Source organism: Eucyclogobius newberryi, unplaced genomic scaffold (assembly GCF_026437365.1).
Source record: "Eucyclogobius newberryi isolate DKJ021-1_F unplaced genomic scaffold, fEucNew1.0.hap1 SCAF_15, whole genome shotgun sequence".
Lineage (NCBI taxonomy): Eukaryota > Metazoa > Chordata > Actinopteri > Gobiiformes > Gobiidae > Eucyclogobius > Eucyclogobius newberryi.
In genome coordinates, this window is record NW_027315779.1 from 12,519,352 (window position 1) to 12,531,915 (window position 12,564).

At 45.9% G+C, this 12,564-nt stretch overlaps 1 protein-coding gene across 2 annotated transcripts in view; it reads right to left on the minus strand.

Annotated features, from left to right (window-relative positions):
- Positions 1-1,267: 1,267 nt before the first annotated feature.
- rapgef6 (Rap guanine nucleotide exchange factor (GEF) 6) overlaps positions 1,268-12,564 on the minus strand; it is a 180,399-nt gene continuing 169,102 nt past the window's right edge. For both annotated transcript variants that reach the window (XM_072446055.1, XM_072446054.1), the window contains 6 exons: positions 12,194-12,349; positions 11,402-11,521; positions 8,534-8,777; positions 5,311-5,906; positions 3,150-3,419; positions 1,268-1,866 (listed from right to left, as the gene is read on the minus strand). In XM_072446055.1, coding sequence (XP_072302156.1) covers positions 1,844-1,866; positions 3,150-3,419; positions 5,311-5,906; positions 8,534-8,777; positions 11,402-11,521; positions 12,194-12,349 — 1,409 coding nt within the window. In that variant the 3' untranslated portion in view covers positions 1,268-1,843. The remainder of the gene's footprint in view (positions 1,867-3,149; positions 3,420-5,310; positions 5,907-8,533; positions 8,778-11,401; positions 11,522-12,193; positions 12,350-12,564) is intronic.

Sequence of the window (12,564 nt, forward strand, 5' to 3'; positions counted from 1 at the left end):
TTGGTGAGTGGGACTCGGCATTAACTTGAGCTTACCAAAATGTTATGACTGTTGGTTTCGTATGAAAAGGAGATAAATGTGGGTGCGGTTTGACGCGTGTTGAAATTTTTTTTAATTGTGCTGAAAAATTTACAATATTGAACTTGTTTCAAACATTACAACGCATTTTTAGTGTCAAATGTAAAGTGGTAGGTTAACCTTATACTGGTATTGTATTAAGCTGTTTTTATGACGTTTTACCGGCGCTCGGCAACAGCCAACTGACACGTTATTCTTATTGGTCTGTAAAGGACAAAAATGATGCGTTGTTTGTATCGTTATTGGCTTTTAAACACGCTACGTCTGGCATCTCATGTTTTAGAACAACAATTACATGAAAAAAACTATAACTTCATGTCATTCTGGCTTTTCCCATGGCAGTAACTGACCTTCTGGCTCCACCTACTGGCAGCAGAGGGATTTGCATTGGCGAGATAACAAAAGCTGGTCGCGATTTGGCAGCAGAAACGCTCAGGACGAGTGTTTTTGACTCTCGGAGGGGAGAGATTTGACAACCAGAATTCATCAAACGAGCGTGAACGAAGCTAAACGTGACGCAAGGTGTGTTTTTGATGATTTCGATGATTTAGGACGTGGTGAAAAGCAAAAAAAAAAAAAGTCATTTAACATAATATGTGTCCTTTAACATAGCCATAACGTGAAAATGCCAAATTGCTTAAGTTAATGCCAATCCCTGAAAACGAGAGGAATAAAGCAGTAGAGATGGAGGGCGTGGTGTATTTTAAAGCTCGATAAAAAGTACAGTAAGTGCTAAAAACACAAACAACGCGACTCTACGGCGGTGCCAGGCGCTAAAGCTAGCATGAATCTCGACAACTGGAGCTTCAGTAGTTTAAAAGACCTGATTTTGATTATTGACAGTTAAAATAAGGTTTAAAGCATTGACTATGTAAATTTGAATATATGCCATGGGAAAGTTGTACATTTTTAAGTGTTGAAACTAATACAACCAAAGGGTTTTCGTACAAAGGGGAGATTTAAATTTGAATCTACATTTTTAATCATTTTTATTCTCCCTATTTTTACATGAGGTTTGGCACAAACTATCCATGGGTTTTATAGCAATTAAAACAAACAATTCTTACTTTTTGAACTGTTAAAAAGGCCTCAAAATATCAGATTTTAAAATTACTTTGAGACAGGCATTTTTCTTCATATTTTTATGATTTTTATAAGACCCTACATTGTTTAAAAAATAAATAAAAAATTCCCAGTTGCCAAAATTCACTTTCGCTTTTACGGCCTGACATTCGAGAGCCGCATTTTTGTGCACGGATTTATAAGTCGGATGCCATCCCACCGCAACCGCAAAACCCTTTAAAACCTCACGTTATTTACATTCAACTTGTTCCGGAATCGACCGCAAAAGACAGAACAGACCTCTTAGTCATCATAATACTTTTTGTATTGTTTTTTAGAACTAGCTCTAGCTTCGTGTCCCTTTTGCCGCTCGCAAATCTCAACAAAAAACGTCAAAAAAACAAAACGCTGTACAAAACGCAAAACTGTACAAGTGAAACCGATCCAAAATGGACGTCTGCGGAGATTCCCGAGCGAGTCCGAGCGGCTTCCTTCGTTTCTTTGTTCTGTCGTTTTTAAAGTTCACGCGTTCTTAAAATAGTCTTTTTTTCCTTTTCCTCTTGATGAATAAAGAGATGATGTTTCTCTCCGCGGGCGGGGGAGGGGGGCGGAGAGAGGTGCATTATGGTCCGTGGGAGAAAGCGGCAACGCGATTGGACGATGTGCTCAGGTTCAGTCCGAGGTTGTCGTTGTGAGTCCGTCTCTAAACTGCAGACACTTGTTCATCTGCAGGAGAAAAGAAAGAGGGTTTTTAGAGGTTTGATATTGTTATATTTCCTACGGCAGTACTTACTATTACTGCAATATCTACAGCAGTATTTTCACTCACGGATCAATGAAGTGTGTCTACATCTACTTTGTACTTTTATTTTCATTTATGTTCTTGTTTTTTGATAAACATGTGATGATTAACAAAACTAGCTTCAAAAAAACAAAACAAATGTTGCTTGTATTAATCATTATCAATTATAAAATGTCTGATAATTGTCCCGTACCGTCCTCACAAACCCTGGCGTACCGTCCTCACAAACCCTGGCGTACCGTACCGTCCTCACAAACCCTGGCGTACCGTACCGTCCTCACAAACCCTGGCGTACCGTACCGTCCTCACAAACCCTGGCGTACCGTACCGTCCTCACAAACCCTGGCGTACCGTACCGTCCTCACAAACCCTGGCGTACCGTACCGTCCTCACAAACCCTGGCGTACCGTACCGTCCTCACAAACCCTGGCGTACCGTACCGTCCTCACAAACCCTGGCGTACCGTACCGTCCTCACAAACACTGGCGCACCGTACCGTCCTCACAAACCCTGGCGTACCGTACCGTCCTCACAAACCCTGGCGTACCGTACCGTCCTCACAAACCCTGGCGTACCGTACCGTCCTCACAAACCCTGGCGTACCGTACCGTCCTCACAAACCCTGGCGTACCGTACTGTCCTCACAAACACTGGCGTACCGTACTGTCCTCACAAACACTGGCGTACCGTACCGTCCTCACAAACCCTGGCGTACCGTACTGTCCTCACAAACACTGGCGTACCGTACCGTCCTCACAAACACTGGCGTACCGTACTGTCCTCACAAACACTGGCGTACCGTACCGTCCTCACAAACCCTGGCGTTCACAAACACTGGCGTACCGTACCGTCCTCACAAACCCTGGCGTACCGTACCGTCCTCACAAACACTGGCGCACCGTACCGTCCTCACAAACCCTGGCGTACCGTACCGTCCTCACAAACCCTGGCGTACCGTACCGTCCTCACAAACCCTGGCGTACCGTACCGTCCTCACAAACCCTGGCGTACCGTACCGTCCTCACAAACCCTGGCGTACCGTACCGTCCTCACAAACACTGGCGCACCGTACCGTCCTCACAAACCCTGGCGTACCGTACCGTCCTCACAAACCCTGGCGTACCGTACTGTCCTCACAAACACTGGCGTACCGTACTGTCCTCACAAACACTGGCGTACCGTACCGTCCTCACAAACCCTGACGTACCGTCCTCACTGTCGAGCCCGTACGGGGGGACGCAGATGCTGGCCGGCCTGCTGTGCCCCGCTGTCGCCAGGAGGGGGTGCTGCAGCAGTTTGCTCCTCTGCAGGGCCACGCTGTACTCAGGGGGCTTGAGCAGGGGGTTCCTGGGCAGAGCGGCCGCCACCGTCCCGTCGGCCAGGGCCAGGTCCCCCAGCGCCAGCCCCTGGTAGCCTGGAGGAGTGGGAGGGGCAGCCCTGAATCTCTCGTCTTTGGAGGGAGACGTGACACAGTACACTGGATGGAGGTGAGAAACCCAAGAGAAACAAGGTGGAGGCGGAGTGGAGGGTGGAGGGCGAGGGGGGGGGTGGGTGAGGGTGGGGGTGGGGTGAGGGACACATATAATGGAGAAAATAAATTAAGATGAAATTTTACTGGGACAATCTACACATGCAGTGAAAACACAAAGCAGATAAAAGCCAATGAGATGGATCCAGCGATAAACAAGCCACACAGGAACTAGAACTGTCCCAGGTTCAGTCAATAATTCTGGGTTTGGTTTCAGTCCTGGTTCCAGTTAAGACCTGGAAATGTGCAACGCAACTGTCCAATCGAAGTTTGTGAATCGAATTGAACGGCAATACAACGTTTCTGACTCTGATCGGGAACTTCAGACGTGGTTTGGTCCAGGTTTGACGCCCGGTTCTGTCCTGGCTCAGATGGTCCAACTTCAGACCCTGAAGCTGAACTTACTCGGGATAAGTTTACTCAGGTCGACAAACCCAGACTCTCTGGACAAAATATCCTCCACACGGTATCAATACCTGATGGATTCTATTTTTATGGAGAAATAACATAAATTGCTTTACCAACGTTGTTTTGCAAAATGGCCCATCCAGAACAGAACCAGAAATAAACTAGGACTAGACTAGAACCAGGTCTGAACCAGGACTAACCCAGAACTCTGGTTTACTCAACGTTTAGACCTGGTTAAGACCTGGTTAAGAGCAGGTTTAGGTCTTATTCAGCCCAGATTTAGTCCAAGTTTAGTTCTGGTATAGTTAGTTTAGTCCTGTTTAAGACGGTAAAGGGGTTTAGTCTCAGTTTGACCTGGAATTGTCCCGGTTTAGTGGTAGTTTTACACCTGGTTTAGTCCTAATTCGCCACTACTTAAGACCCAATCAGGTCCTGGTCTGATCTTTTCTCATATACAGTTCAAATACGGGTAATATCGATGTCGAACGTCTATTAAAACTAAACCTTTTGGAAACACACATCACATGGACAAAAGCATGGCTCCAATGCTAAACAGAAAAATATGAAATCTTGTAAGCAACAAAACGGCATGTTTAAAAAGCAATATGGACGTCATGGAGATGTGTGCCACGCCTTGAACTTTAAGCCACACATTTGACATTTTGTTCACACTCGACACAAAATCACTATTACTTTAAAACTGCTGATAACGCGAGGTAAAATGCCCTCCGCTAATATGGAATCTGTGGTCGTGTTTATATTGTTCATGATGAGATCAAAACTGCCATGTGTTTTTTGGGACGTAACAATATCAACTATAAGCACTGCTCGTGTCGTCTGCACTGAAAAGAAGCAAAGGATCATGGTTCGTGTTGTTTTTTCCGTTATTGCTGCAACAAAGCAGTGCATTTAAAGCAAAGAAACTTGTAATTTGATGAATAATTGTGAGACTTTTGACGATACGATCTCACGGTTTTGGTTATAGTTACATCTCTGGTATTTGTTTTAATCAATACTGGAAGTTTTCTTCATTCTTTCTTATATATTTAAATATATTGCTTGTAATTATTGTGATTGCAACATCAGCGGAGGGCACTTTAAAGAGCCTGTACCCGATATTTTGCATGTAATAACGTACAATCTGCTTTATCCCTGTGTATATGTGTTGTAAAAGCATTTATTTTGGTAAAAATGAGAATGAAAATGAGTCTTTTTCTACTACGGGAAGCAGGAAGTGCCCCGCTAGCATGCTAATGTTTGTTAGCTTTACCCGAGATGGTAAAGGTGTTGTTAAAAGTGCTTTTAACCTGAAAGAACTTTAAAGAGCTTAAGTTAACGTTTTAAGACCTTAAAAATCAGGCACAGCTCCTTTAAGCCCAATTAAACACCAAATACATTTAGAAAGTAACAAAAACGGACAGCGCTGCCTCACCGATCAGGCCTTTGTCTGTGCTCGACGTCACCGTTTTGTAGGCGGAGTCCGTGCTCTGCCCCGCCTCCTCATCGGCCGGCGAGGAGGCGTGCTCCGAAGTGTTGCGCCTCTTCACCGTGCCATAGTTCCCTTCGTAAGTGTCCGATAACGAGCTCGACGACGCCCAGCTCTGCCGCGACAGGTGCAAGTTCGAGTCCCGGGATTCCTGCTCAATGGTGCCGCCGGCCCAGACGTAGCCGCCGCCGCCGCCGCCGCCGCCGCCGCCGCCGTGCCCGGAGCCGGGGTCGGACTCAGCGATGGGTGCGGTGAGCGCGGGCTGCCTGTAGCCGCCCGGCAGGTGCGCGTGGGGCAGGGACAGCGACAGCGGGTGGCCGTGGGTGCCGTGGTCCCAGGGGCGGCAGGACGAGGCGGGCAGGCTCTGGAAGGAGTCGTGGGAGTTGGAGGAGCAGGACGTCCAGCTGCCGCGCCCGCTGTCGGCCGCGCAGTCCACCGACAGCGCCAGGGACGAGGGGTCGGGGGTCAGGTCCTCTGAGGAGTGGGAGGCGGCGACGATGGTGGAGACGCGGGATAGGCAGCCGCGAGCCAGAGGGGAGGAGCTGAGGAGGCAGAGGGGGCAGTGCATGAGTCTCATCTGCACCTCATGTGATACAGTGTAAAGTAAGATGCGTAATATTCAGAGATATTTGAGAGATGTCTTCAAAGTTTAAAATATAATCTATTTCTGCGAGTTGTTGGACTTCAAGGACACATATTATGCCTTATTAGTATTGTCATTGTCATTTAAACTTTCTCTTGAAATACGTTTGCTTTGGCATCTCATGTTTTAGATCTTAAAATAGTGATCGACTGAAAGCTTACATTACTTTCCATCAGTAAATTTTCCCTACAGGGATTTTTGTGGATCGCTCTGGAAACAAAGATGCATTTTGATGGCAGAAATACTCGATTCTGGTGATGATTTATGGACTTAAAACAGACCTTTGACATCACAAATCTGGTAAATAAAATGTAGTGTTTTTGGAGTAGAAGCAGAGAAGCCAAACTTAAACAGGATTCATCAAACTAGCGTGAATGAAGCTAAATGCTACTCCATGTGTGTTTCTGATGAGAGAACAATGTTAGAACAGGGTTAAAAGCTCAAAGTCCATTTTGCGTAATATTGTCCAGTGTAAGAGACCAGACCATCCAACTTAAAGGACATATTATGCTCCAATAGATTTGTCTCTCTTTTAACCGTGTCATCAAAAACACATCTGGAGTAGCATTTAGCTTCATTCACGCTAGTTTGATGAATCCTGGTTAGAAAGCCCTCACTCTCCTTTTTTTAAGTCCATAAATCAACTCTAGACTCGTGTGAATTTCTCCCGTCTAATCCCGATCAGAACAACTACGTCACGGGACCAGGAAGTAAGAGGCCAGCTTCAAATGCTCTGAAACATGGTCCATGTTTATCTTAAACCATGTGCACTTCCCTCCCCTTTTTTAGCCCTAAAACAGGACATGCATATCTAAAATGTACTCAAGAGCATGTTTAAAGGCTAAAAACAATACAAATAATACACAATATTTGTCCTTTAAAAAGTAATTTCCTCTTTGTCTGCACCAGAACCAAGCAAAGTATCGTGATTTGTGTAGTTCACAGTTTTTAGCCTGCTGCAAAAAAATAATGCATAATAAAGTCGATGTCACTGCTCCAGCATTTGGAGCAGATTTATGGTTCAAAACTTTCTTTATCAACGCCGGCCAGCTGTCTTATTTTTACGTTCATATTTTTACTGGACTCAGTGAAACCGCGTCCTTTTTACAAAGCAGTCGTTTCCCCAGCGCGGCAGCGTCTTCTCAGCGGGACGGGCGGATGAGTGGGCCTGGCGACGGTTTAGGGTCTGTTTACGAGGCGGAAGACGCGATAAACAAAAGCAGACAGTGAATTAGGCAGCGTTTACGGGGCAGACTAAAGAGGAGCTCGTGGAAGGGCCGTTAGCGGGAGACAAAGTAGTTAATGTGTCCACCATTTTAAGACTTTGCAGCTCTTTAACGAGGCAGAGACACGAGCGCGGAGCAGCTGAAGGCAGAAGATGTGCTGGTTTAAGGAACTGAGCCAGCGAGTACGTTTACATGGCCTGTAGAAATTGGATAACCCGATAATTAGATCTGATTCTGGCCGTGTGTTTACGAGCCCGAGAGAAATCTGAGAAGCCAAAACAAAATAGACTGCCAAGATTAACTGAAAGTGACCTGAAATAAGCATGTAGGGCTGACAATTCAAGCGCACTCTTATGACGGTGAAGCAAAAATCATAATATCGGCGATCATTTTTAAAAACACAGATTAATCACTTGTTTATTTTTTGCTCTAACGTTAGCTGTATTTGTGGTCCATTCAAAGACCTACGTCTGCTCTCATTCTACCAGCTGCGGAGACTCCGGTGATTCTTCGGAGACTCCGGTGCCTCTTCTCGGAGACTCCGGTGCCTCTTCTCGGAGACTCCGGTGCCTCTTCTCGGAGACTCCGGTGCCTCTTCTCGGAGACTCCGGTGCCTCTTCTCGGAGACTCCGGTGCATCTTCTCGGAGACTCCGGTGCCTCTTCTCGGAGACTCCGGTGCCTCTTCTCGGAGACTCCGGTGCCTCTTCGGAGACTCCGGTGCATCTTCTCGGAGACTCTGGTGCCTCTTCTCGGAGACTCCGGTGCCTCTTCGGAGACTCCGGTGCATCTTCTCGGAAACTCCAGTGCCTCTTGGGAGACTCCGGTGCCTCTTCGGAGACTCCGGTGCATCTTCTTGGAGATTCCTCCGGTGACTCTTGGGAGACTCCGGTGCCTCTTCGGAGACTCCGGTGCCTTCTCGTGTTGTGTCTCGGTGTTAAAATCGAGCTCCACGTTCACAAAAAGCACTCTCAATTTTGACCCCCAGAACGTTAAGGAAAACTAAATTTTTTTCAACACATAATTCAGGATCGGTGAATTGGTGTGCTCTTCGCGGTGGCTCACAGCCCGCGGTCGCAAGGGGGATCAGGGCCTTTATCGCAGCTTGCGGCTTAAACTGTAATAAAAATGTTTTATTAAAAGGCAAAATGTGCCATTAAAATCTCAATCATTCAGTTAATTTGAAACACAAATGGCTGGACAGCTTTAGTTTGATGCCATTGGGAGATTTTGACCTCTTTTTACACCTGGAGACCCGACACCCCTCGTCACCCGTCCTCACCGGCCCTCACCCGTCCTCACCTCATGCCCGGCTGGCTGTGGTCCAGAGTGATGTGTGCCACCGGCGTGCTCTCCGGTATCGCCATGGACATTGTAGTCGTCGTGTGAGCGTGAGAGGTTAACGTCCTGGCGCCGCCGCTTCCCCTGTCGTCGGCCAACGTCGTGGGCATCGAGTCCACGGAACAGAAACTCGACCTGGACGAGATCTCGCTGTGACTCGAATCCGATAAGTTGTCGGCTTTACCGTGAGACAGCAGCGCGTAACCTGGAGACGAGAGCAGAAAACGGGATTTACGACGCAATTACTGAGTTTTCAGGTCCAACATTGGGGGATTTTCCTTCTGGATGTTCAATATAACGAGAATGGAATAACTGGCTTCACTGGATAATCCAGAAACTAACAATATAAACGTCTGTAAATGTAAAAAATGTATCATTCTCACAGCTAAAAATCAAAAGCTTTCCTTGAAGATACTTACCATTGTGTAAAATTGTGGCAATCAACGTTCAAATTATACTAAATGTTAAAATAATTACACAAACAAGAGCTAAAAGAGAGCAAAATGCCAGTATTTTTTAATCAGAACAGTTTAAATAATTGAACCTAACATAGTAAAGGAATTGTCAGTAAGTGTAAAACTGAAGACGAGGCTAAAACGTTAGATAATACTGCCCTCTAGTGTCCGAACAGGTTAATGACGCTGTGGAAGCCATGACTGAAACTTCAAACTCAACATTTCGCTTGGCAAACATCTACGTTCTCAAGCGAGCGATTGTACAGACATGAGACTCTAAAACATACAATCTCATTCAAGATTAAATACTTATAAAACGTACAAAAATATAGTAACTCTGACAACAGCTGCACTCGATAAAATGAACAGAACTCGAATGCTTTGGCAACACTGTCTTCGACAACGGGAGTTTCACATTCAGGGGACAACTCTTGAAGGACACATATTCTGCATTGGCCTTTAAAGACTTCCTCCTTCCAACATCCGAAATTGAACCTTTAACCACTATTTCTGTTTACTCCTCCTTTTACGGCAGAAACGGTAAAAAATGCTGAAAAACCCCAGGCACAATCCACTACTGATAACGCGATGAATCTGGGAAATTTGAAATGAAAATCTTTTCTGAGGCGCGTGTGTTTTTAATGAGGGAACAATGGCGCGGTGAAAAGCTCAAAACGTAAACTGTGCATAATGTGTCCTTTGTACAATCAAATGCAAATTATTCTTCAATTTTCTTGAATTTGTGAAATAAACGTTGGATTGAGTAGATGTTAAACTCGCTCGTCTTTTCATTCAGTGCAATTTTTGTGCAATTTTCAGTGCAATTTTTTTTAGTATAGCTGGGTTTTATAAGATTTTAAGCGCTGTTTTAAGTGCTGTTTTTAGCACTATAATCTACAGGGAAAATAATAAGAATAAGGTCCACCAGCTTTAAATAATCATGAGATAAATACTACATCAAAACTACTCAAAGTAACATCATTTCTTGTTCATTCTTTTCACAGCGCGGTGCTACGCGAGGCCACTGTGTTCGGCTTTGCTTCGCCTCGAAAAAACAGATCAAATGCGAGACAAATTCTACCGTATAAACAATAAAAAAAAAAAAAAAAAAAAAGGAAGAAAAAAAAGAACAAGAAGCATTTTTCATTTTCTGACAAGATCTGTCCCTCTTATCGTTGCATCTTTCCTTTGTTTGTTCCCGGTGCACGAGCCAAAACCAATTTCTACACGGCGGCGCGGGACCGAACGCGTCTGCGATCGGAATCGTTGTTTCTCAAGCGGTGGGGTGCGGACTTCCCCTGGTGTCGTTCTTCTTCACGTTCATCCCTTCCCTGAGCCGGTCCTTGCGCTTTCGACTTTTTCTAGACCTCGATAAGTCGCGTTTAAAAGGTGCGGAACGTCATTTTTGCCATGGATGTTCTACCGCTCGCTCGTCGCTATGGAGACGTCATCGCTATCGCCCGGAAATGTTTCGCTGTCTGCCACTAAACGTGTCATCTGCTGCCGTGGTAACGGGCGGGTGGAGTCACAGTGCCAGATGTTTAATGCCACGCTGCGGAACATTATTCAGGCAAAGCAGTAACATCTCCATAGAAACAAGCATCTTTAGTGTTGTTTTAGACGTGGTTTAATCCTACTTTACACCTTTTTGTGCATTTTTACCTTATAAATTACATATTTTTTCATATATTTGTTTTACTTCAGTCTCATATTTCTGCCTTTGGTTTAACACAAATCAAGGCAGATCTAATTTAAGTTTAGTCCTGGTTTAGTTCCCTTTCAGACCTTGCCAAGTCCTGGTTTAGTCCTGGTATAGTTTAGTCCTACATTAGACCTGGCTTAGTCCTGGTTCTGTCATAGTTTAAAGACATGGTTTAGTCCTGATTTAGATCTGGTTTAGGCTCGGAGCCATAAGACCTGGTTAGGTTCTGGCTTAAACCTGACTCAGACCTGGTTCAGCATTAGTTTAGCCCTTAAAACCAATCCTGTGGAAAGTCCCTGTGGCTCAGACGGTCTTGTCCATGCAGAGCCAGAGGAAGGGGTTTGGGCTCGGCGACCTCCTGGTTCTGTGCTTTGTTTCTGCCCTGCCCTGACCCTCCGTTCCCCTCCGTTCTGGAGGCGTTTCGGGGGCCGCCGGCCTCTCCCTGGCCTGACTCCGCTCCCTCAGCATCTTAAACAGCGACAGCATGCATTTCCTCATGGGAGACCTGCGAGGCTCGGAACTCGTCGCACAAACTTGACTCTCTTCCGTGCACCGCTGTGTCGGGCTTAGCGACCTAGCTGTTAGCATTAGCCCTGCGGTTTTGTCACGCTGGACTTTGTTCTTCCACCTCCCTAGTCAAGAGAAGGATCCTCTTGTGGAGATGGGCCCCACCTATGCTGTAGCTGCGCAGGCTAACCGTGCTAGCCTTGGTGCTAGCGTCGCTGGTCAGTGACGACGACGAGCCGGACCGGTTCATTTGGCTGCAGTTCTGATACTTCTGGGCCCCACCCACTGCGAAGACAAAACAAGATGTTCAATTCAAATATTTTTCAACGTTTTATTTTCGAGAACGAGCGTGAGGAGTCCAGACACTTTAACGTTCTCCTCGTGTCTGCACAGGCTTCAAACTAACATACTGTACGGTTTAGTCCTGATTTCGTCCTGGAGTAGTCCAGGTTTAGCCCTCGTGTATTCCTTGCCTGACCAGCCATTCCCAACACGTTTTGACAGACTACTTTACAAAACCTGAGGGTCTGGGATCCAACCCAGTCGCTCCAATTTCCAAAGGGAGTGATTGACAGGCGGATTAACCAATCAGACAAACGCATTGTCCGTTCGTGTCCAAACAAACATGGTGGATTACGTGGAAAGAATAAAATAACACAGACTGAGAAACGTTGCCGACTTCTGCTGAGTCAACAAGCAACGCACTAAACTGTAAATCTGAGGTAAATTAAGTTATATATTTTGTTCTGAATGTTCCGAAAATATTTGCGAGACGTCTTCAGCATTTGAGAGACACGCGACACAAATTAGCGGCGGTGGTTGGACCTGGTATTGTTCTGGTTTAGCTCTAGTTTAATCCCGGTTCAGTCCTGGTTTAGCCCCGGTTTAGTCCCAGTTTAGTCCTGATTTAGCCCTGATTTAGCCCTGATTTAGCCCTGATTTAGCAGGCGGTTTGACCTTTTCTCGGCGACCCCTGCGGGGACACAGTGGGGCTGGAGTGTAGAGAGGACACGGTGGAGACGGTGTCCTCAGACGGCCTCTTCTCCTTCAGACTGCTCCACTCTTCAGCGCTGGGGGCCGGAGGCTTCTTCACCACCTGCGGCGAGCTCGAGGCTGCAACCAAACCAACCATCAATACAGAGCAAAGCCACAGGGGGCGCTGTTCACACAGAGACGACCAGAGGACCAAGAGTGTGTCAAAGGATATTCACTCTTCAACATGTAGATCAGTCAATATTATATATATATGTCATTTAGGGCTGGAATTGACTCAAAATTATCCTCAGGAAATAATTAGCGAAGTAAAACAGTGGAATATAATACTATAA